The sequence below is a fragment of the Pituophis catenifer genome, unplaced genomic scaffold, assembly GCF_029215685.1.
Source record: "Pituophis catenifer annectens isolate HBS135680 unplaced genomic scaffold, rPitCat1.0.hap2 SCAF_6, whole genome shotgun sequence".
Lineage (NCBI taxonomy): Eukaryota > Metazoa > Chordata > Lepidosauria > Squamata > Colubridae > Pituophis > Pituophis catenifer.
In genome coordinates, this window is record NW_027256886.1 from 62,087,239 (window position 1) to 62,114,396 (window position 27,158).

Here is a 27,158-nt window from a genome sequence, read left to right on the forward strand (position 1 = left end):
AACAAGAGCTAAATTGAGGAACTTTTTAAAAATGCTTCATTGGGGGACATTTATATGAAATAGAATACCAGGCCACCCCCAAAAAAAGTTTCTCACAGACTTTTTATTAACAACCATGCCATTAGCTGAAGTTGTATAGTATAGCCTTCCCATTTTAGGAAAACAGGCAAATGTGTAATTGTTTTTTAATGGACATGTTTTTTAAAAAAATTCAGTAATGGATGGGAATTCTTCCTATCTAGCATAGGTAGTAAAGTAGATTGCATTTCTGTCAAATTATATCCCTAACAGGACAAGAAAACACAGGTCAGTTCAAAAAAGAAAAGACAACAATTCATATAATTGAGAACATTTGTAGTGTATGGCAACCAAGATAGGAAATAACTATAGGAAGGGAGTATCAATCAGATAATTTAGCAATCCCGTTTTTATTTAATTCTCCAGTCAGGGAGAATTAAATGAGCTTCTAATGGATTCAATTATTTTATTACAGTAACCAGATCATACCTGTAGAAAAACATTCATACCGACAGATATACATTTTAGGTTTTGAGAGTAAATTCTTCTAATTATTTTTATTTAAAACATTTATATAACCCCTTAGAGTCACATTGAGTTGGATAACCATATAAATGTTTTGAATAAACATAAATATAATCCCCGAAGCAAAAACCAATTTGTCTTTGTTGCACAGCTTCTGTATATACAGATAATCCTCAATTTATGATGATTCATTTAGCAACCCTGGAGCCTGGATAGCTCAGCAGACTAAGCACTGTAATTTAACACCAGCTATCTGCAATTAAAGTAAGATCGAATCTCACCAGGCTCAAGATTGACTCAGCTTCCATCCTTTCTAAGGTAGGTAAATTGAGGACCCAGTTTGTGGGGGCAATAAGCTGACTTTGTATAAAAATATACAAAAGTATGAAGGCTATTGCTTAACGCATTGTAAGCCGCCCTGAGTCTCCGGAGAAGGGCGGCATATAAATCAATTTAAAAAAAAAAACCAGGACATCTCACAACCCCTGAGGCACTCTATGCTCTGCACATAATGACTATAGCGGGGAGAGCCGGGATTGTATGGGTGCCTTGTTTAACAACAGCAACAACTTTAATGACCGTAATTCTGGGCTCAGTTGTGGTCGTAAGTCAAGGACTACCTGTATTAGGGAAGCTTCTTTGGATTTACCAAGGGGGGCACTTCCCAGACACCAATCTGTTCTGTCTAGGTTGCGGGCATACACATTCAGACACAGTTGCTATGGAGTCAGGGAGATAACAGTAGACAGAATTGTAAATCAGGGTCTGTACAAAAGGATCTTGCCTGAATAAATCTGTTTGAAGTCTAGGCTGCCATAGAGTGTGGTCCAAGAAGTCAGAGCACCAAGTTGGATTGTCTGCCAATCCAATAGTCAAGGATTTATAAATAAACAAAGGAACAAGAATCACAAACTAGGGTTTCAAATGGTTCTTTCCAACAAAGATTGAACACACAGCAGCTACATAAATCTGCCTGCACACAGCTGGCTGCAATTATTCAGGCTGTGCCCTTTGCCTAGTGAGAAGCCTCATTGACTGCCATTGCTCTGCTTGCGGCTGCATGTATCAAAGTCTGATGCTGATGAGCGTCATCGTCTGACTGCTCCAGCTGATTTAGGAGATGCCTATGATTGCTCAGCCTTCTCTGATGAATCATGGCTTGAAGATTCCTGAGGCTGACTACCCACTGACTGAGCTGGAGCAACATTGTCAGAACCAGAGTTTGAATTAGAATCCTGGCTCCTGACCCACACCCATGAGAGAACAGAGTACAGGCCCTTTTTTCTAATTGGAAGATTATTGGAGATGTCCATTTTCTGTACCTGTCATCTGGAAAGCAATACTGGTCCAAACCAGTAATGGGTTTCAATTTTGTTTGCTATTGTTTGCTCATGGGTGTATGCACGACACTTCTGTACATGTGCAAAAGCTTTTGCGCATGTGCAGAGACATCCGGGTGGGTGGACGGAGCCTCCTACCGCTGCTACCAGTTTGCCTGATCCAGGGTAAACCAGTAGCAACTCACCACTGGTCCAAACCATCACGTCCCCAAGACTCTAAATTCAGGATACTCCAAGACTATTCCCCAAGACCATTATAGAGCTGAATTAGAAATTGCTAGGTTATTAAATACGAGAAGGGCATTCTCCTCAGAAATAATTCTATAATTATTGCTGTGAGAAACAGGTTTAACAAGATCTCAACTTGTTGATATGTTGATATTCCTCCTTCCTGCTGATTTTTGGACTCCACCCTTTCCTTTCTACTCATTCCCTCTTGCCTCTATCCAGATAATCAGTCTATAAGAGCTAACCAGGAAGCTTTGGGTGTGATTATATTGGCTGGATGAAAGGCTGGAATGCAAAGGGTCTGTAGATAGCTCTACTGAAGGATGAGCAGTGATGGATAGAAAAGAAGTCATGTGAGAACATACTGTTCTGCCTCAGCTACGGACCACAAAGAACGCAGCACACACAAAGTCTGTACAAACCTTAGTTTACTAATTAAGGACTACTAATGAGCTTTCTTAGTAGTTGTTCAAACACAAGTACAGTTTAAATCAGTCTTTTCTGAACAAGGGCTGTTAATTTAACTTCATTAACAGCCTACAAAAGTCCAAGGAATAATAACTGAATTCTGAGGCACAGTCTTTCAGGTAACTGTAAGCTTACTGTGGTTGGCAGAATGCCCAGAAGCAATTTGCAGGAAAAATGACAAGAGAGAAGCAAGAGCCAACCAGACATTTCTGGAGACAATACGCGAAGGAATATGAATGAAGTTGTTTTCTGCAAATTGCCTCAGTCATCGTCATTCCTTAAATAGGCTAGGGGAGTGGCCAATTAGCCCCAAGCTTTATTCTTGAGGAGACCTCCTCCTGAGGAGCCATTCCTGCCTTTTGGCAGCTCTTCGCCCCCGTGCATTGAGAAGAGGCTCCTCCTCTTCTTCCTCTTCACTTATGGGAGCTTCTGGAGGTTCTGAAGGCCCTGGCAGAATCCCCTTCTCTGGCACCAAATCTTCTCCAGCCTCCTCATTGTCTGACTCGGGTGCTAACTGCACAGGCTGCTGGCGAATCACCACACCAGCCTCCTTGCTGTCAGAATCAGCTACTAGCTGCACAGGGCACTGGCGGGCCACAACACATACAATTGTCTGTATGTCATGTGAGATCTATCAAAGCTGCCCAAAATGCATCTATGGTTCAGTTTCTTCCTGATAATATCACCTTCAAGTCTGAATCACTAATAAAAGAATTCAAAATTTTAAATAACATAAATCCATCTCAAAAGTGCTGCCTGTAATATTAGATTAAAACAAAAACTCCAAGTAGCCACCCTCCTTCTAAAAAATCCTTATTCTACAATGATCTAGGAAATCGCACAAAAAAAAAAAATGTGTTTCTCAGGTTCTACAAAATATACCCAAATACCAAAAGGTACAACAAAGGTCTAGAAAAGGAAATAAAGTATATTTCATTCCTATAAACTGATCGTGATTTCCAGAATGGAATTCTAATTAACAATTAAACTCAATCTCAAACAATTTGAACCATACACGTAAAAATGTCAAAGCTTTATCTCTAAAGCATGTATTTCTACCACATTAGCCCACATGCTAATAATATTGTGGTCATGGTTTCTCTCGCAAAATACTTTGTTTTGTAAATTTGCAAAAGTCTGTAGCAACTGGTGGGAAAAAACTGAAGACGGGCACAGGATTAGGCAAGGTATCTAACTAACGAGGTGCAGCTGCAAAATATACAAACAGAATCAGATGTCTCTATTGTTTAAGTCTAAAAAGGCAGGCTCTTTTACATTCCCAATGCATTATTTCAGTTGATATACAGATATTCTTGTTTGAAACAGGTGCAGCTTTTTAACAAAGCAAGAGGCAGAGAGTATCTTAGAATACATAAGGAATTGAATGTGGTAGATTCCAATCTAAACTGAAAGAGAAGAGGAGCCACAGACAGCATCTAAAAGGACTGAAATTGAGACTCTGATAAATCCAATCATTAATTAATCTCATCCAACATTGAGTTATCCAGAAGATTTTGCACTTTCAAATTCTGCATCAGAGTTAAAAACATTGATGATATGGAAAAGAATGTAACTTTGACTTTGGGTCTTACAGATTAGACTGATAGATCTTTATAGGAATTACTTGTTCATACTATTCTGGAAAAGTAAAAAGCTGAGATTTGATGTTAATGCCTTATTTTACTGTAACAGAGACAGTCGGAAGTCAATGCTTCTTTTTCTTTTTCCTTATCTTTCCTCATTTCCCTTTCCCCTTTCCCCTTCCCCATTGTTCTTCTATTTACTTTTGTATTTTGTATTTTACAATACTCTATAACAGTGGTTCTCAACCTTCCTAATGCCGCGACCCTTTAATACAGTTCCTCATGTTGTGGTGACCCCCAACCATAAAATTATTCCTAAAACCATTGAAAATATGTGTTTTCCGATGGTCTTAGGTGACCCCTGTGAAAGGGTCGTTCGACCCCCAATGGGGTCCCGACCCACAGGTTGAGAACCACTGCTCTATAACCTAATAAAGAGTTAGAACTATTGCAATGAGTTAAAATATACTAAAGTGTTTACTGAAAAATATGACTGTAAGCCAGTGGTGAAATCTAATTTTTTTTACTACCGGTTCTGTGGGCATGGCTTGGTGGGCGTGGTGTGGCTTGGCGGCCGTGGCAGGGAAGGATACTGCAAAATCTCCATTTTCATCCCACTCAGGGGAAGGATACTGCAAAATCTCCATTCCCTCCCCACTCCTGGGGGAAGGATATTGCAAAATCTCCATTCCCACCCCACTATGGGACCAGCCAGAGTTGGTATTTGCCGGTTCTCCAAACTGCTCAAAATTTCCGCTACCAGCTCTCCAGAACCTTTCAGAACCTGCTGGATTTCTCCCATGTGTAAACTGATGTATTAGGTCTGGAATTAGGAGGGGGCCATCTTGGTGAGAGTGGAGACACTCTGGAGTACTTCAATAAAATAAGATAAAAGCCATTCTTCTGTTTGGTGGACGTATTGGCTTCAGAACCAGGCTAAGGCCCATTTTTGGCAACAACAAACTGTTGAACAGAACAAATTAATCTATTCATCCATTCACCATAAACTATCTGTGAATAGAAAACTGGCATACAAATATATTGATACCAATATAAGCAAAGTCTTTGAAGTGATATTAACAGTTTTATGCATTCATAAATTTATGAGAAACAGGAATACGAGAAACACTGAACAATTGCACCAAATAATATTTGGTTAAGAGTTACAGTTTCTTGGAATTTGAGTTATTTACTAGGAGGACAATTAAACAAGAAAGGCTACTGATTCAATATTTCATTAAGCTTGTTGATCTCGAACGTGAATTTGAACAATGTATTTGTCTATTCTTCTATTGTTTTGATCTAAACAATGTTATATAATCAATGTGTTCACAAGACACACTGAAAAGCTGAAACTTTAGTGAAAACACTGAAATTTAGTGACCTATGTTGGGCAAACCCATAATTTAGCTTAATATATTGCGCAACAAAGCCTACCCTGTTTCCCACAAAATAAGACATCCCCTGATAATAAGACCAATCTGGCTTTTGAGCGCATGGCAATAAGGCCAAGCATTTATTTCAGGGTTCAAAAAAATATAAGACAGGGTCTTATTTTTGGGAAAACACGGTACCTGTATATTTAATTTATGCTTCACTTACACAACTGGATAAATTGAGTAAAGCATGATCAGACTGACATCAATGTGTCCTATGAAAATACTCAAGACATTGCTACCAGCTTTTATATTAGGTGATATTGGTTTTTTGATGGTATGCTATTTTCCAGGTTTTGACCAAAATGCACCAGAATAAGTGCATTGAGCCTCTTAAGTTGTCCTAAAGTTGTCCACAGGAGACAAAATACCATAACCTACATGAAAGTGTTTTAAGTTAGTATCTACTGCAGTCTTTGATTGATGGAGATTGAAAAACCAAGCTATGATCTTCCAGTGGAATAAAATTGTCCATCTGAATTTAAGACAATTACACCCTTTCTTGCATGAGTATAGAATTAAAGCAAAGTAGTTTAAACATTTGCAACATTCAGACAACTGCAAAAAATAACAGCTGCTGTCCGGGAAGTGTGAATCAGTTAAGTTTTATATTAAATCTGAGTAGATTGAACATTTGAAGAATCACTAATTTTCACCCACCAGGCTCCTACCTCTACATCTTGGGCCAGAGGAGGAAAAAAAATTGTGGAAAAGGTAAAGAGTTAAGACAATTCAGACGAGGAAAAAAAAAACAATTTCACTTTGTGTGTCTAAATGGTAGCTGGCTAGTTACAGTAGGTGAGCCTGAAGATGAGAAAGCCAAAGAAGGAATATGATAATATGATGACAGGTAAGAGAAAAATATGGAGTTTCAAATAATTTCCCAGTCATTACAGAAACTATATAGATATTATTATGTTGTGGGATACGGTAGGCAAGAACAGACAGCATAGATACAACAGCATTTATTGATTCAACTGGAACTGAACTACAACAGGCAAATTCCTGTAATTTATACTCTGGGCCCACAGGGCCTCAACCAATCATACTACTTGAAAAAGCCCACCCAAATATGAATGTTCTACGTTTTCCTCCAGAACAATTGAAGTTAAGGTCATCTAAAGGTTAATTTCACTTTAGCAGGGCTTAACACAACTATATGTATTAAATACATAACAGATATATTCATTCCTGTACCGTGAAAACACATTTTAGTGGAGATGTGGCTTCTGTAATACTTCTGCTCTAATAAATAGAGGTATTCCTTTGCAGCTTGTAGGAATGGAGAATTTTAAATTGTTACTGCTCAAGTCTTATTTAATAAAATGGGGGTGGGGGAAATCACTTCTTTGATTTCAAGGTCTAAAAGAAGAAGAAAAAAACATTCTGGAACAGACTTTGTAAAAAAGAAATCTCCTCTGTTCTTCAATTGATGCAAATCCTACAACAGTTGCTACGTAACCATGCTAGATTTAGTTCAATTGACAAATGGTTCTGTTAGCAGAGGGGTTTTTCATTACTGTACAACGTAGGAAACAATTTGGTTGAAATGTATGCAAATACACAACATATGCTTTAGCGGGATAATCAGTATAGTGAAACATAAACACACCTGCTAATGTTTGGTCCACCAAATTGGTTGCCATGAACGTCACAGCTGGTGATGAGATAGCCGCTACCCTGGTGACTTGAGCTGGCATCAGAGGAGTCATGCGAGTCTCGAGTCTAGAAGCAATACCTGCATACAAAAGAGAACAGAAACATTTGAGTTTTTTACTACATAAATGTGCAAAGATCCTGCAACTAAATTTGTAGTCATAAATGTAAGGTTTTATCAGAAATTAAACTATTTAGTAGTGATAATGTGCTATTATAACTAAGTGCAGAACAGGAAAATCAAAATACTATAGTATAGTACAACCTGCAATAAAACAATATATAGTAATACTCAATGCAAAGCATTTGCTAATGCAATATAATTAACAGTGCAGAACCAAAATATAAATCTCTAGTGAAAATTGAGAAAGAAGGTTCTTCCATTTTCCTGCATAAAGTCTTGCATAAAGAAGCATTTTTAACTTGACTTCTTTAAATTAAATGAAATTCAAGGGAGAATGGATTCCAGGAAGTTAAGTGGGACAAGTCCTACACTGTAAGGGGCCATTTGAACATGAGGAAAAACTTATCACACAATCGAGCTGAACACACAGGAAAAATGAATTGGAATCAAATTGTTCAAATAGGCCGGTTGGTCTTGTATACATGGCCTGAAAAGTCAGCATTAGCAATTTAAATGCATACAGCTTCTAAATATTTAGCCCAAATTGTGGTATATAAAAAAGAAAGAAATAGAAATATATCCAAACAGATCTAGGAGCAGATTCTTCTGGATATGAAGTTTATATCCAGTGCAAGGACATCATAGTTATAAAAACCTATCAAACAACTATTAGCATAATCCAGGTATGACATTTTCAAGTGTGAACTAATGTTCTATCTGTTTTTGAAATAAACAAGATATGAATTGATTCAATTAAGGTATTAAAATTAATGGCAATATTAGTGGTTTTAACAATGAAAGGCTATTAGCAAAGTATAAACTGATAGACATAAGTTGGTCTAGTCAAGATTCTTTTTGAAGAGTTGGAGATGTGAAGGATATATCTTTCAGAGAATAAATGTATACTAAAATAGATTATGTTTCTTTAAATAAATAGCTATATGTGGTTTGCAAAGCATGTTGTTACCACAACAAGGGAAGGGAAGTCTATAACAACCTCTGGGCAAATACCAGAGGTATCTAACCTAACCAATTGTTAGGTTAGAGCTTCTAACCTAACAATTTCTGGATAAATTTACAATGCAGCTTTCAAAGTTTTCTGGATAAATATTTATACATACTTTTTTCCCTAAGATTTGCTACTACATTCACTGCATCCTTGCAAGCAAAAAGAAATTGGAGATGAAAGCATGGCTGAAATATAGACATACCACAAAATGAGTGGGTGCTGTTGGCTGAATAAGATTCAACCTTATGAGAGCAAAAGTTGGGTGTTTCATAAACCATGTTTTTATGATGAGACAAAGAACAAGAAGAAAAATATCCACTTGACATTCATCTTCTCCATAAACACAGGTAATCCTACCATTACAATGGTAATACAACAGATTTGTATTGCTAAGCAAGGTGGTTTTGAAGTAAAACATCATTTAATTGCATTATTTAGGACACAGCAGTCCTAGCAGTCTCCATTGCCATTGTTAAGCAAGGTTCACAGGTCATTAAACAGTTCTATGAGATAATTATAGGGACATGGTGGCTCAGTGGCTAAGACACTGAGCTTGTCGATTGAAAGGTCGGCAGTTCAGCAATTCAAATTCCTAGTGCTGCGTAATGGGGTGAGCTCCCATTACTTGTCCCACCTTCTGCCAACCTAGCAGTTCGAAAGCGTGTAAAAAATGCAAGTAGAAAAATAGGGACCACCTTTGGTGGGAAGATAACAGCATTCTGTGTGCCTTCACCACTTAGTCATGCCAGCCACATGACTACGGAATTATTATCAGACAGCACTGGCTTTTCAGTTTAGAAACAGAGATGAGCACCGCCCCCTAGAGTCGGGAAAGACTAGCACATATGTGCGAGGGAACCTTTACCTTTACCTGTGAGATGATTACATTATACTCAACTTCCTACTGCTTCCCACAAGCAAAGACAGTGGGCAAGCCAGCAGGAAGTTGCAAGTTTTAGGCAGCTTGCTAGGGGATTGAAAGGCAGATAAGTGGCTACTGCTGGCTGAGAGAGGAGCACGAGGGACCAGTCTAGCCATCTAGACTTCGGATAGCTGTTGCTGGGGTGAGGGGGGGGAGGGAGACCGGGTGGGAGATTTACTGAAGTGATTTACAACCTGCCTTGCTGGTTTTCCCATTGACTTTGTTTCTGGTAAGCTGGCCCAGATGATTGTAATTGACGATCACATGATTTTAGGATGCTGCAACTTTTGAAAGTGGGAGCCGATTGCCAAGTGCTCAGATGGTGATTGCATGGCCTGGGATAGTGGAACTTCAAGGATCATGGCAGCTACCACTTGTTCAGCACCATCATAACTTTGAACAGTCATTGAATGAGTGGTCGGTAACCAAGGACACCTTGCACTTTATAAATGTATTATTCTTTAATAGCGAAAGTATGCTTCAGATCTACAGATGCTTTTTTTTTTTTTTTGCAGATGCTATTTTTTTGCATTTGCTATAAAACTAGTTACTTTGAGTGTCAGGCACCAATTCTGGACTAGAAAATTATTTTGACCCATTTAGATACCAGTTCCACTACAGGTCATCCTTGACTTACATCCATTCATTTAGTGACTGTCCAAAGTTACAATGGCACTGAAAACAGTGACTTATGACTGCTTTTCATACTGCAGAATCACTTGGCCAAAATTTTGACTTTTGGCAACTGACTCATATTTATGATGGTTGCAATGTCTTGGGGTCATGTTATGACCTTCTGAGAAGCAAACCAATGGGGAAGCCAGATTCACTTAACGACCATGTTACTAACTTAGCAACTGTAGTGCTTCAGCTAATGATTAACACCTGTGGCAACAAAAGGTCATAAAATGGAAAAAACTCACTTAATAACTAACTGTATTGCTTAAGAACAGAAATGTTGGGCTCAATTGTCCTAAATTGAGACTACCTATATATGGAAACATAATTTCAGATTATCAGATGTTCAGTTTAAGGAGTTGTCCCCAGAAGACATACAGTAGTATCTGAAATGTGACTCACTCTACTATGAGAACAGCAGTTTCATTGTTAAGAGACAAAATACCTAACCAACTTCATCTTTATATATTGGCTCAGCTTTTAGTAACTAAATATCAGACTGAATATTTCATTAACCCCTATTCACTTTTCTGCATTTCCCAAACTGGTCATACTGCAATAATAAAAAAACAATGAGTTAGATTTAGAGAATAATCTAAACATATCATTAAGTATACGATTAATCCTTGCTTGCTTGACTTTACCATCCATAAAAGGCAAACAGTTATGGGAGTGGGACTGGGATTGGGTTACAAAGGACGAATGTTTACATAGAAGAGCGAGGTGGCGCAGTGGTTAGGGTGCAGTACTGCAGCTACTTCAGCTGACTGCTAGTTCAGCAGATCAGTGGAACAAATCTCACCGGCTCAAGGTTGACTCAGCCTTCCATCCTTACGAGGTGGGTAAAATGAGGACCCAGATTGTTAGGGGGCAATATGCTATTTAGTATACTGTCTTTGGTGTAAGCCGCCCAGAGTCCTCGGAGAGTGGGTGGCATAGAAATATGAATAATAATAAAATAATATGTCCTTTTCTCCAGACCACAGTCCTAAGAAAATATAATAACATTTACACAGTAACCTATCAAGTCCATGTTTCTTTTTTTTTCTTTTTTTTTAAATTTGATTTATATGCCGCCCTTCTCCGGAGACTCAGGGTGGCTTACAATGCATTAAGCAATAGCCTTCATACTTTTGTATATTTATACAAAGTCAGCTTATTGCCCCCACAAACTGGGTCCTCAATTTACCTACCTTAGAAAAGATGGAAGGCTGAGTCAACCTTGAGCCTGGGGAGATTCGAACTTACAGTAATTGCAGACAGCTGGTGTTAATCACAATGCTATCAGTCTGCTGAGCCACCAGGCCCGTTTCTACACCTTTACACAATGTACCTAATTTAATTCAGAGCTAATCATTTCATTGATCTGAAGAAGAGAACAAGTCAGATCTTAAAAATTCCATTGATTTCCATTCCATTGCTAGAATCATGGAACTGGACCAATACTTTAATAAATATTTTCATTAACACCTGTTATATTTTGAGATTGACACCTGTACTTTTGCTTGTGCATTGCAGTTCCAATTAAAACAATAGACTAAGAACACCCCTCTGAAAAGAATCCAACAAACATATTTCTCGTCATCCTGAATATTGTACAGGTGTTTAATCTGGATATTTTAGAAAAAACATAGTTTAATTATATATGAATGCTTAGCACATCCTTAGCAATTCTTCCTTGAATCTGTAGGCAAAAGTTGCTTCCCTTGTACAGACAAGCGCATGGCAGAGACTATGTCATAGGGTGGGTATCTCAACAAGTCCTTTTCAACATTTGGTCACACCCTGATGAAGTTCCATTCAGAATACAGATGAAGCAAGCTGGCTTTTGAAATGGAACCTCCTGAACCCTCTACTCAATCCGTTTCCTTTATCTTAGGTAAACATAAGGATGAACCAGACTTCCTGTTTCTGATTTGCTTTTCAAGCCTTTGCATATCCACTCTGACCTAGCTCATGTACTTTCTGCTTTTCTAATCAACACTCTCTGCATGCACATTTTTCATTTAGTACTTGAAAAAGCCACAGTGACAAAAGCCAGCAAATACACTTAGGCTACTTTTGTTACCTGTGTTTCCCCCTGTCCTCCCCCCCTCAACCATCACAATGTAGAACTAACATCAATCTGCACATGATTTCCACTTTAATGTGCTGTTTTTCCTCTCCTTAAAAAAGCAGGAGCTCGGAGTACAGATTTTCACTGTAAAGATGAAGTTGTGCATTTATTTCTCTAGTAATATGTTTTGCACACATTTATGTACATTTTGTACTGTAAGTTGTAAAAATTTGAAAATTCTAAATTTTCTAGTATTCAGAAGGGTTTTTTTTTAGTATCCCTACATATTCTTATGTAATATATTTTCCATCATTCCCTATCATTTTTCATCATGGTTTTCATCAAACCAGAATATTAGGTCAAATCCTAATCATAACTCTTAGCAATAGGTTGCATTTGTACCACCAAGTGATATACCACTCCTTGATTTCAGTTCCAGTGCTGGATCATTAAAATTAATATGTTTCTGAACATTCTCCTGTTGTCTATAGGAAAAGAAAGGAAAGGAGAGGAGAGGAGACAGGAGGGGAGGGGAGGAGAGGAGAGGAAAGGGACAAGACAGGGAGAGGATGGGGAGAGGGAAGGGAAAGGAGGGGAGAGAGGAGGAAGGGGAGGTTGGTTTTCATGGGTCTTTTGTTCATCTGTGATAAATCGAACCACTGTTATCTTCAGAATATCAATTCCAATTGGTTTTGAAGCCAGCAACTAGAGCAAAACTTCTCATTTTATTAGGTTAATATGTGCAGTTGTTCAGTTTTGATGCTACACATTGTGCAAGTTGTTGTGTTCTTAGAAAGGGGGGAATACTTCTATTTAGGAGATCTCTGTGCTCCTGCTATGGGAATAAGAATCAGGAGAGAAAAACACTTCATCTTAATTTCTGAATATCAAGATACAGAAACAGAAAGTGAAATGGGAGAGCTCACAGGACAGCCCTTTCTGAATTCAGCTTCTGAGTCATCCAAAAGAAAGAAAAAGAGAGAAAATGCTTTCTGTCAACTTTCCTTGAGCTGATGGGAAATCTTGATACTTCATCATTATTTGTTTTTGCATAGTTAAGTCCAGAATGTATTGTTATTTTGTCAAATTTCAATCCATTTTTTCTTACATGACAAGATGGCAACAAAATTCAGATGATCAATCAAGATAATGTCAGGATTCAGATGTTCAAAACAATCAGTAGAGTGAGAGCAAGGACTTAATTCCACTTAAAAGACTTGGATGGTACAGACAAAATTTTACTTCCACCCTAAACCAAAAATTAAGTTGTTCTTTCTGAAGCAGTCTGCTTAATTGATATAATTTACATCATTTCCATTTATTTATGTCATGTCAATAATGTTGAGTCAATCAAATCAAAACAGCAATTACATAATGATGCAAATGGAATGTATTCTATAAAATATATGAATTCAGATGAAATGGAGATTTGGATTTGATGGACATTTCTCCTCCTAATGGTCCATTAAAGGTTTACTAAAGAAGTGGTCCTCATTAACCTTGGTTCCATCATCACTCTTGGCTTCCTCTATTAGCTGTTGGTAAATATGGAGCAGACCTTTTTATATACAGTAAGAGCTTTTACGTATCCTTTTTTAAAGGATTTTTTTTTTGCACAGTTCTCTTTGGAGAATGACATTTTGCAATGTTTTCTGTGTACGGTGAATGGGCTTTGACGCATGTAGAAAATACATTTTTCCCAGTCATTTTCTTTTAATAAATTGTTATCCAGAGTTCACAAATAATGAGGGTGAATAAGAAGGAAGTATACCATTTTAACGCTATTTTGCACTTTAAAAAATGTTTTCATCTTTTATAACAGTCAAAATGGAAAAATATAAAGCTCACAAAAGCTACAAAGATGAAGGAAGGAAAACAAAGAGGTGGTTGATAAAAGCTAGCAAGCAATAAAACAATCTATAATCAGTCTGTGACTGCGGTGATGGAGACTTACATGAAAAGAAGCAGATGCCTAAGAGAGGATGTATATTTATAGGCAATTTAACAGGATAAATCTATGATTCTGTTATAGTAGAGGCATTGTGTCTCATCTAGATTAAATGTGTATTTTTCTGTTATGTGTCCAAGTAACAAACTAGAAGACAAGCATCAAGAATAACAAAAAGATCATGAACCACATTTTTTACTATCATTGTCATTAGCATTTTTACCAAAATAAATCATATTACTCACTCTTACCATGTTACAAGGACACTTGAGTTTAATGTACACATATATGCAAAATAAACATTATAGTGCCAGTGTCTATGATCCTCTGAACAGAAGGGCAGAAACGTACACTTTAGCCAAAGAGCTATCAGCAGACTGGTGTTTAAAAATCCCACTAGTCCAAAAATAGTTAATATGTAGGTTTTTTGCTTTTTAAAATAATTTTTCTAGAGATCCAAAATAAATTTCTACAGAGTGCACAAAAGGAAGCAGGTGACAGAAGGTGACAGATAGTAATGTATGTAAAAATTGATTAGTAAAGATGTCAGAGCAAAATTATGTGTGTGGATGGATGGATGGATGGTGTTCTGTGCCATTAGCAAGCATTAGAATAAAATCAAGTACTTTTTACTAACAACTGAAATTGTGCAAAACTTCACTGCATTCCTAGCAGCAGAGAAATCAGTAAGGAGAAGAATCAGATCTGCCTGCACAATGAATAAGATGTGGGGGTATGGACTTTGCATGCCAAGCAGAGCAGAGGAAATGATAAAAAAAAAAACATGACCCACTGATTCAATTGCTCAGATGCAAAGAGGTGCAGAAACATTCTGCATAAGGGATGTTATTATATTTCCTCTTAGTCAGAATCAAAGATAAAGCATTGATCTTTGCTACTGTGACTGCTCTTCTGTTGCAGCACAGGTGATTCTCCAGAGATAATTGGGGAGCATAAAAAGAATATGAAAGAGATTCTTGGTTCAGAGAATTTTGCATCTGTAATTCTACAGGTCCAAGTTAAGGATTCTTGTTTGATCTGAGTGATATTAGGGACGAGGCAGAAAAGCTGGAAGACGACAAACCATTCGCAAAGCAAGCTGAGCCAATGATTCATTCCTAAATGTGGCAGATTCTCATTTAGACTTAGACTTAGAATAACTTTATTGTCACTTTGAATGTACCCTAATCGGCATGCATATTAAAATAAAGTTTCATTGCATATAGCTCTCAAAGGGTCTCCACCTCCAATATACACTACATAGACATGACTAAATAAATGAATACAAAATTATGCATATACCCACGTATATTATATGACACAGAGAAACACCGTCTAGTTCAGATGTATATGGCGAGAAAAACAAATCTTGCGAGTCTACCCGAGGATGGCCTAGGGAACAAAGCTGTTACAGAATCTGGTAGTCCTGCTAGAAATACTTCAAAACCTCCTCCCACAGGGGAGCAACAGAAACAGGCCGTAAAATGGGTGTGTGGGTTCTGACAATGCTTTGAGCTTTAAGCACATAGCGCTCATAAGCAGTATCCTGAATAACAGGAAGCGAGCTTCCTATAATTTCGGCTCTCCTTACCACTCTCTGAATGTACTTTCTCTTTGAGGCACTGCAGCCACCAAACCAAACAGTGATGCAGTTTGTTAAAATGCTGTCAATCGTGCCTCTGTAAAAAGTGGCCATGACAGAAGGAAAAAGATGTGCTCTCCTCATCCGATGCAGGAAATGCAGATGCTGGTTTACTAAGGATGATGTGTGGAGAGACCAGTTCAGTATTTGAGCTTCTCTAAAAGGACATCTGAAGCCTATCTACTCAGATGGAGCAGAAACCCGCAATAAGGGTCTGATAAATTGGATTTGGTAGTTTCAAAATAAGAATAATCAAAATATATACAGAGTAAAGGTACCAAACCATGGCAGATTCAGCACCTTAATGTCAAAATCCTTCAATGGCTGTAGGAAACAATGTGATACCATTGAGGTTGGTAAACCTACTGAGTTTTTCTGGTGACTTCAACTGTGACCTCTTAACATTTGTTCTAACCTGGAACTGGATGTCTAGAAACAGAAGCATCTTTATTTTGCTGAATGTCACAGCTTTCTAACATAGGTTTGCATTGTCTCTTAGTGAAAAGCAGTACCGTTGTTTTTGAATGATTTATTTCCATCCCCTCAGTTTGGCAGTGTTCAGCCACTGTTTGACATTTACGGAGGGATCCAGTTTGGTTGAGGGGGGAAATAGCTGGGTCAACAGCACAAAGAGTACATAAATCAGCCTCTGATTTAGTGGGATTGACATTCACATTGAGAGATGGCATGGACAAATTCATTGACATAAAAGTTGAATGGAGTTGAGGGACCTGGGTTCGCTGTTGTTTGCGACCTCGTTTTTGTAAGACTTTGCCTTGTTAGGGTACCATTGCTATTGCATTCAATTTCCATGGTGTGTCCTCATACAGCATTATAATTAGCATTATACTTCATATCATTGTACCAGAAGAAAAGACAGAGACAAAGAAGGAATACTATTATTCTCATGAGTGATATATAACTCGTTGAGATTTATTTAAAGATTCCATAAATAATAGGCCTCTTCCAATAAGGATTCAAATTCAAAGTGGAAATTATGATTATTGAACTATTGTTTACAATAATACTTGTTAACACGCAGCCAACAACAAAAGAAGCAACATGACAACATAAATAGAACAAAAGAAATCAACCCAATTTTCCTACTTATTCTATGCTTCAATTTTATTTTCTGGCTTCAATTCAAAATATTTATAATTATAAAACTGCCTTATCCCTATTATGCTCCATTTTTAAACTAACTTTATATCTAATTTGCATTATTGTGTTAGACATAATAGTGATTAGCTTCAGAAAGATACTTGGCAATGAGAAAAATGCATTGTCTGTTTACATTTAAATTAATTTAGTTTTGTTTTTAATACATTGTGACTATTATAAGCTGCTCAGGGTTTCCAGAAATTAAATAACATATATGTTGTGAACAAACAAAAAAATAAAATGAAGGATGCATTTTATTCAGATAAATTAAAATATGTTGTTCTCACAAACCAAAAATTTAAATTCTCCAAGAACATAATGTTTGCTTTTCCATAACCTTTAGCATTAAGTAAACCTTAGCAATAACAGCATTTATGGACATTTTAAAGCACCTTCTTGCTTAAAAAAAAATTAATATTGTTTTTAATATTCATTGCTTCAAATCATTCATTTCTGCATATTAATCTTGTATGAATAATGAACTGATTTGGATTAATTCAGGGCACTTAATTGATTCTACAAATCAAATTCATAGATTGATTTGATTCATCAAAGTGAATCATGTCTACCCAAATCAGTTCAGTTCTGCTGGGAAGCTTTCCTAGCATCATAACACATATTATAATCATCTGAATTAGCCAAGTCCACTTTGAAATTGGTCCCAATATATTCAGCTATCCAAATCAAATTTGATTGACTTTCTAATTTATTTGAACATTTAAACTGAATTGATTTTCCAAATTATTTCAAATGTCTTATCTAAATTGATCGCAATTTGCCCATCTCCAATAAAAATATATCATTAAAAAAAAAGCTTTTATTTAGTTTAGCAGCAGCCATGAAACCTTTCTTAGAAGAAAAGAAATCTTTAATCACTGCTGTGCTACTAATGATAGGAAATATTATTAGTATTAGTATTAACCATCAAATTGTGTTTGCATTTGATACAGAAAAATATAATAATCCTTTACAAAAAAAATAAGAAATAAGCCTACATGACAATTTAATGTTTATCCCTAATTTTCTTTTTTTTTCCCTATAATATTTAGATGTTCATCTATAGATGATTTAAACCAAGATATATCAAAACTGCTAAATATTCAGAAGCAGAAAAAGTAACCTAAGAGTAGACAAGCCAAATAAATTTGTATGGTAAATAAGGGATGGGATCACATGAGTTATAATATCACATGACATGACATGAATTATCTAATTTGTGATTAAGGAACATGTTATTATTCATGAGCCAAATAACATCACTGAGGTTTGTTCTGGATGTTTATGGTCATTGATTTAAAACATGCATAGGAAACTGATTCAAGAAAACCCTCTGCCAAGATTTGAAAGTGAAAATGACAGAGCTGTCCATATAATTTCGGATAGGACATGGCAAGAGACCTTGGTTTGTATCCATTTTGCTGGGCATCAAAACAATTTGAAATTTGGTTTTGAAAAAAGAAGAATGGGCTAGAACAGGGGTCTCCAACCTTGGCAACTTTAAGACTTGTGGACTTCAATTCCCAGAATTCCAGAATTCTGGGAATTGAAGTCCACAAGTCTTAAAGTTGCCAAGGTTGGAGACCCCTGCACTAGGACATACTAACATATTAGAAGACACATCTAGTATGTTAAGGGTTGGTTGGAAGGATAAGAGACTTCTTTACATGTATGCACTATGAAATTTGTGTTTTTATTCCTGATCATGTGTAAACATTCTCCTCATTACTTCTTCCTTGGAAAGAAAGAACTATCATGCATGGGACCAAAGTTATTGAGTATGTGCTCCATCTTGCAGGTCCTCCTATTGTTTGCTTAATACTCAAAAGTATAAACAGGCAAGGGTGTTCTTCCCAGAAAGAGACAATCAATTCAGCTGGTGAGTATGAAAAACCACAGAGTATGCCTCTTTCCTATTCATCAGTGAGAAGAACCACTGCCTGCAGCCTTTCTAAAGCCAAAGAACCCAGGAGAGCATTTTCCATAGCTGGATACTTTATTGTAAGCAAAGCACTGGCTGTTTTGAGAGCCGAGCAAATCACTGGAAGCACTGGTTCAGCTACACAGGTACTTCTTAGTTAACAACCACAATTGGAACTAGCAATTCAGTCATTAAATGAAGCGGCCACTAGGTGAATCTGGGAGGGTGCTTACGATCTTACTTCAGCTTTCCTTTTGCTTTATAGACCTACAAAATCATAAAAGCAAGGACTTTTGGCAATTATCTTCATTATCATCATCATCAGATCCTCTGCAGAGTACATTTGCAGTTATGATGGTGATAAAAAAGCAATTTTGTTGTGATTTAGGCATGTATGACCTAGATAAATAATATTATAAATCATATATATATATATATATATATATATATATATATATATATATATATATATATATATATATATATATATAGTAGAACTATGCAGTCTATCAAAGTTCTACTAAAAGGATATTTTTGGGGTTATCCAAAAGGTTATCCATCATATCTTTACAACCTTCTGCTCTTTTCAATTGTTGCTTATATTACCAGTAAATGTGCTGACTTCATTGTGCCTCTGATGAATGCACATTTGGGCATGCGTTAATTCATAAATTCGATAATAATGATGGAATTCATAATTCCAAAGCATCTGAAGGCAGGACAGGAAGCAATGGATGGAAACTAAGCAATGGGAAAAGCAACCTAGAACTAAGGAAATTTCCTGAAAATGAGAACAATTAACCCGTGGAACAATTTGCTTCCAGAAGTTGTGGGTGCGCTAACATTAGAGGTTTTTAAGAAGAGACTGGACAGCCACTTGTCTGAAATGTTATAGGCCCTGGTATAAGCAAGATATAGCACTTAGCAATAGCACTTAGACTTATATACCGCTTCACAGTGCTTTACAGCCCTCTCTAAGCAGTTTACAGAGTCAGCATATTGCCCCCAACAATATAGCTCCTCATTTTATCAACCTCGGAAGGATGGAAGGCTGAGTCAACCTTGAGCCTGCTGAGATTCAAACTGCCAAATTGCAAGCAGCCAGCAGGCAGCAGAAGTAGCCTGCAGTACTGCACTTTAACCACTGCGCCACATAAGCCATATAATTATGACTTAGAGTAGCAATAGGCAGTTAGTGGCATTCCAGTTGTTGAACGTTACCTCCTGATATCCATAAGGAGCATGGTCAGTCATGAGAAGATACTTGGAGTTATAATTCAGCAATATATTCTGAATTCATTACTCCCTGTTCACAGCAAATTGCAAATCAATGTAATAGGTATATGTAGGTGAATTCGTTGGCGAGAAAAACTGTAATATTTGGAAGGAACTATTTGCAATGTTTGACATTGCCTGTTAAAGTATCCATTAGACATTCATTTGGAACATACTCCTTAAAAATCATTGAAACTAAAGTGCATTGAATTGGGCAGGCCTTTGGTCTAAACAGGTTTCCTTTATTGGAGAGTCAGAGAATAAAATTCAATCTCAGAAAGAGATTTTACTTCTAGGCTTCAAAGATGCAATATTTCTATTTATTCAGCACTAAGATTTACTGATGTCAATGGATCTTATTTCCAGATGAGTTTGTAATGGGTAGTAGTTTAATAAAGGAACCCAGAAGATCCAAAGGATAAAAGGTCTAAAGTAACAGCATCTATTTCCTTTTCTTCCTGTTTATCTTGTTTCTCTTTCAATTGAAATATTTTTTCTTCCACATAGCAAAGATTTCTAATACTATCATTGGCTACTATTAAGTAAGGAGCAATTATGATCTCTATTGAGCCCAAAATGTCTGTTCTTAAGTGAGACATTTGTTAAATGAATTTTGCCCCATTTTACAACCTTTCTTGCCACTGCTGTTAAGTGAATCATTGAAGTTGACAAATTAGAAACGCAGTTGTTAAGTGATTCTGGCTTCTCAATTGACTTCACTTGTCAGAAGGTCACAAAAGGTGATCTTGGGACACAACAAGTTGGGCCATAAATATGAACCAGTTGCCAAGCAACTGAATTTTGATCACATGACTATGGGTTGCTGCAAATGTCGTAACTGTGTAAAACTGTCCAGTTGTTGAATGTCATAAGTCACATTTTTCAGAACTGCTGTAAGACGAGGACTACCTGTAGATCATGAGTCTTGTGTATGTCTTTCTCTCCTCCTCTTCAGCATCTGGACTCTGATCTCTAAGTGAAGAGATTGCAGAGACGTCTACGATTTGTCAGAGAAATTATAAAGAGACTAATCATTCTCTTAAGTGGTTGACATGTTGCCTCTTTAGAAGAGGGAGGTCTCAGATATCTAGTGGCCCTTTAAAGATGATCTTCCAGGGGAATCATAGGATCACAGGCAAAGTGACACATTATTTGGGCAAGTGGAAATTGGTTTGTTAATTCAGACATTTTAAAAGCTAGAATTACACAGTCAAAGAACTGAGCCGAGTATTTCACAAATGTATAGAAACATTTTCTTTATAGATGATGTCAAATGCCAAAAGTAGCATCAGTAATAGTATACTTGACCTCAAATGATTATTATTATAAATGGCAAAACTAGCATTACATACTAGTGCAGTTGAGTGGTCATCTTATTTTTATATGGAAGAAGAAGGCTTTTAAAGGGTTATGCTATAAACGAGGGTACCATCTCTAAGCTGCAAAAATATACGTGACAACTATATGGCAACAATATCTCTTTGCTGCTATTGATTGCTTGTTCACAGTTTTGCAGCAAAATAAGTCCTGTAAATGATAACTATGCTAGTCTAAGCCACCATCATGAAGATTATAGTATTTAAGTTGTTTGGGTATTGAATCTTTTGTCTTTTTACTTTGAGAAACTACGAGCATAAGACAGACATTTAATTTTCTATGCTGCGTTGTGATTAAATCCGTGTTTTTACATGAGGTGTGACAAGACTAAAACTATGTTTTATTCCAGCAATGTCTAATTGCTGCTTTTATTTGTGCAGTTGAAAAGCCTTTGAAGTTTGGTGGCCATTTCTGATGCAATTAGTTTCACTGATACTCAGCTGTATAAACCAGGATAGATAAAGGTTAAATTGCTGCTCAAGCAATAGACAGAACAACAAATAATGGTTACTTTTCGGGAATCCCTGTTTGTAAAACATATTGAAAGCAACCTTCAAAATTTCAAAATGTTGGAAGCAACTTTCAACCTTCAAACAAATTGAGCTTCTTTTAGCAAATTAATTTAGATTTCTGTTACTCTGTTTACCTACTTTAGTGTCAGAGTTCTATATTTCCAATTATTCTGCCAAAAGTACAGTAATTGGTTTTCAAATCAGGCAATTTATAAACAAGTAAAAATGAGCTAGTGCTTTAACAAACTTAGTCTTTGCACGGAAATCAGCTCATATGTCACCAACAACATGAAAAGTTCAAGGTTTTTCCTTATGAGATAAATATCTATTTTTAATAATGAATATTTGGTACTTAATTCAAGATCAGTAATTGGTCAATTTGTCATTTCTTTCTCCTCCACCACTGCTATGTTTTTTAAAATGTCAACTTCTTTCCTTCTCGTGAGAATATGGATAAGATTTAATCAAATTGTGCACAGCCTAAATTCAAAAAGAATAACTATTTTCAACATACTACTCTACCTATCAATTGGCTGTTTAAGATGAAGACATAAATAGAAATTCTCCTGCAGAAATATGGCTGAATGCTTGGAATTAAAGTTAAACATGTAAGGGTTTAGGTATTCAGAGACCTTTGTCTGGATGATTGGTTCCTTTCCTTCTGATTTTTAACACACTCAATGCTGTAAATTTTAGATGGCCTTTGTTCTATTTGTTCAAAAATTGGACAAGTTCTTTTCAAAGATAAGCATATAAGCATATAATCTGAGTCAACTCAGTGCCAGGGACTGCGTCCCTTCATTGCAAAGCTGGAAACTATTTTTGGAGAACCTCTGAGTGCCTGCACTAAGAGGTTAAGGAGGGACAATTTTGACCCCAGATAGTCCTGAATTTGATACCTTTGTCATATCATAGACTTATCAAAAGAGGATTTTGCTAGACCTGTCCATCAAAGAAAACCCTGGGACTCTAAAGCAGGCAGGAGAACAATTCCATTATGGAAGTCCCTGGAACGTCCTGGAAATCCCTGGAAAGCCAGTGAACACACCACCCTAATACTTATTAGCTGCAGGCACAAAACTGAACCATGCACCTCATTAGATTCATTTCAGAGACTCCTTCTACAATGCCTTAATTATACATTTGTGTATCATGTTTGAACAACTGCCCATCTCACAAGAAAGTGAGTCTGATTGGCATACAACCTTAATTAGGAAACCAGTAATTACATACAGTAATTGTAAACTGCCTTTTTTGAAATGCAAGCTACCTAGAGCCATTGATTGAGATGGGCAACTATAGAAATTGAATGAATGAATGAATGAATGAATGAATGAATGAATGAATGAATGAATACATGAATACATGAATGAATACATGAATACATGAATGAATGAATGAGGAACAGTCACAATTAAAAATGATTATAAAAAGTTATGATAAAATTATCTTATAAAGAGTGAGAAGTCCAAATGAAGGAGCTTTTTAAAAAACCCTTAGTGGAATCTGTTGCATTACAGATGCCCAAAATATTAAAAAATGTTCCCAGTTACAGGTAGTCCTCAACTTACAAGAGTTCATTTAGTGACTGTTCAAAGATACAACGGCATTGGAAAAAGTGACTTAGGACCATTTTTCACACTTATGACTGTTGCAGCATCCCCATGGTCACACAATCAAAATTCAGGTGCTTGGCAATTGGTTCATATTTATGACTGTTGCTATGCCCTGGGGTCATGTGAACAGTTTTTGTGACCTTCTGATAAGCAAAGTCAATGGGGACTTTGATTCACTTAACAACCATGTTACTAACTTAACAATTGCAATGATTCACTTAACAACTGTGGCAAGAAAGGTTGTAAAATGGGGGGAAACTCACCTAACAAATATCTCACCTAGCAATGTAAATTTTGGGCTGAATTGTGGTCGTACGTCGAGGACTACATGTATTGCAAATGCCAACAAGAAGCATTGCTCCAAATGGTATTACTTTGGAATGCATCTTTCAAGGTCCATATAGCTGAGAGAGGTGAAGGTGGGAATGATGGAATCTGATGTCTGCTGCCCTATTTTCCAGAGCCTCCTAGTCCTGGCTACTTGTCTTGCATGCTGGGAATTTTTCCTTGCTACCTGTGGATGTTGTTCTTCTCCAAAGATGTTTCCGTGCAATCCAATCTTCCCCTTTTCAGATAAATACCCACAGCTTTCTGTGGGATTTGCTTATAAGCACATCACAGAATATAGCCTTAAGCACTCTAATTTATTAAGCTATATTTCTGTCCATTTCAGCAACGATAGCAAATAATGACAATTTGCCCAAGGCTAAGAAATAAGTGAATGGTTGACCCTGAATCAGAGTCTGGCTTGGACAGTTCTACTTTATTGGTTCCTTATATATCAATAGTACTTTTTCAATGGGGATTTACTTTGATGCATAGATGGAAAAACACACTAGATAACGCTGATCATTTTTAAAAAATACATAAAATGATCAAATGATTCCTTTTAGGGTATTTTTTTTTTTTTAATGGTTTAAAAGTCAGAATGAAAACATCAATTCCACATTGGGACGTCTTCTTTCTTTTCCATCATATTCCCTGAAACGACCATTTAACATGCAACACTGAATGCGGCATAGTCATTTCCAGGAATACAGAAGACAAGAAGAAAATATTATCCAGAACAGTTTGATATTGCTGTTAGCACTCTACCTTTTGAAAACAACACACACACACTGACAAAAACAACGGAAAGGCTTCCTGCCCATTTCATATATTAAAGAAAATATAGTTTCCCCCTCCCTTTTTCCTTTGGGTACACACAGTTCAAGGCCAGCTACTTCGCTTCTAGCATTTGCTTTTCAATTCTTTACATGTTGGAGATATGAAAGAACCAGTATTTTTTTCCCCCATCTGGAGTTCAAATGCTGGTTTGTAAGTGAAGTCAGCAGATCCAAGTTCAAATAAAAGATTATAAACCTTGGAGTTCAAATTCAGAATGATCAATATTGTTCTAACCACCATTTCATTCAAACGGAAATGATTCACGTTTCCTGGGTAATTGAATAGTTTCTTGGTCCTTTTGTTTCACTGTTTAAATTAAAAATGCATAGAAGAATATATTAGCAATGAAATGTTACGGTATAACTGCTAAATATTACAGAGATTTAAAATTTATGGAATAATCCATGCTGGTTTCAAGTAAGAGCCATGAATTTTAAATCGAGAATGCTACTGTGTTTTTTTGGGTAGATTTACTGCTACACACCCAAAATACAATATAAAAGAAAAAGGAAGATCTTTTATTTGAGTATCTCAGTTGCAACAGTCAAATCTATTTATTTTTGCTTGATTAGGTTGTTAAATTTGAATGTAATTCTTGGATTAATAACTCAAAATGACTTGCCACTGTTATGGGATAGAGAAGAGAATTTAACAAGACACATGTAGTGAGTTATACACAAAATGCCCACCACTGTTAAATGAAACTAGGAACATAAATCTCTTCTTGCTGTGCCTGGAGAATAATATCATTTGTCTTTTTTCGAGTATAAATTATCTTACACTTCAGCGAATGAACGAATCCCTTAATATGCAGGGTTAGAAAGCACACACAAAAATTAACCAAAGCACAGCATTCTCCCAACATTACTTTGCGCCTTGCAGTTTTCAATAAACTCTTCATAGACATGTATAGGGGAATACACTGCGTTTTTAATGAGAATTTCTAACAGTGGAGTAATTCAGAGCTGGGCTTGCACGTAACATTCAAATGTGGCTGCTATTGTTATTGCAAATAGACTCCTAATCTAATTTCTCTACTGGAATTTTTCAGAAAAGCCTCTGAGCAGACAGGACCTGATGTACTCATACAACTGTATCCATAGGAAACGGCAAGACTTTGGACTCTGCATCACTGATCCTCCAATGAAGAAAGTGAGTTTGGAAATTCTGTTGTCTGTTGTAGCCTATCATGAGGTTTCAGCAAGGAAAACCTATGTTTACCCATCTTAAGAAAATCTTAGCAATCAAGTACAAAGCAGAGTTTCTAAATCTGGCTTGTTTCAATGAACCCTAGTTAATATTTGCCATAGCATAAAAAAAAGGTAAAGGTCCCCTCGCACATATGTGCTAGTCATTCCCGACTCTAGGTGCTCATCTCCATTTAAAGTCAAAGAGCCAGCGTTGTCCGAAGACGTCTCCATGGTCATGTGGCTGGCATGACTAAACACAAAGGTGCACGGAACACTGTTACCTTCCCACCAAAGGTGGTCCCTATTTTTCTACTTGCATTTTTTATGTGCTTTCGAACTGCTAGGTTGGCAGAAGCTAGGACAAGTGACATGAGCTCACCCACTTACGCAGCAGTAGGGATTCGAAGTGCTGAACTGTGGACCTTTCGATTGACAAGCTCAGCATATTAGACACTAAACCACCGCATCCCAGCTACCATAGCATAGACCTCAACAATATTAACAGCATTTGTTGAGAAGGAGACAAAATAGACAAGATGGAGAACATGGTGATATAATGCTGTCCCTGCCCTTTTTGTACAAGGGTAGGCTTTGGAGTCCTTCTACTATCTTGTCTGTTTTTGACACCTCACTTCCTGGGGAAGAGGGAACATAATGGATGCTACTTTGTGTTGTACCAAATAAAAGAGGAAGGAAGGAAGGAAGGAAGGAAGGAAGGAAGGAAGGAAGGAAGGAAGGAAGGAAGGAAGGAAGGAAGGAAGGACCATTGGCCATTGCAATTTTCAGTCTCCTCCTCACTGTTGTTAGACATCATACAGGTAGTCCTCGACTTACGACCACAATTCTGGCCAAAATTTATCTTGTTAAGTGAAATATTTGAGTTTTGCTCTATTTTATGACCTTTCTTGCCACAGTTGTTAAGTGAATCACTGCAGTTGTCAAGTTAGTCATATGTTTGTGAAGTGAATCTGGCTTCTTCATTGACTTTGCTTGTCAAAAGGTCTCCAAGCTGATCGCATGAGCCCAGGACACTGCAGCCATCAGAAAGGTAAGTCAATTGCCAAGTGGCCAAATTTTGATCACATGACCATGGGGATGTTGCAAAGTATGAAAAATGGTCACAAGTCACTTTTTTTTAGTGCCATTGTAACTTTGAACGGTCACTAAATCACTGTTGTAAATTGAGGACTACCTGTATTTGTGGTGCCACTTTTGTTATTATTGTGTCGAGGCCCTTCTTTCTGTACAAAGTCCACCCGAGGAACTCCTCAGGGAGGATAATCAGAAAAATTACCTTTTTAGAGGGATG

The 27,158-nt window shown here is 36.9% G+C and overlaps 1 protein-coding gene across 1 annotated transcript in view; it reads right to left on the minus strand.

Annotated features, from left to right (window-relative positions):
- TCERG1L (transcription elongation regulator 1 like) overlaps positions 1 to 27,158 on the minus strand; it is a 182,166-nt gene that overhangs the window by 62,324 nt on the left and 92,684 nt on the right. The window contains exon 5 of the mRNA XM_070946006.1: positions 7,211 to 7,336. Coding sequence (XP_070802107.1) covers positions 7,211 to 7,336 — 126 coding nt within the window. The remainder of the gene's footprint in view (positions 1 to 7,210; positions 7,337 to 27,158) is intronic.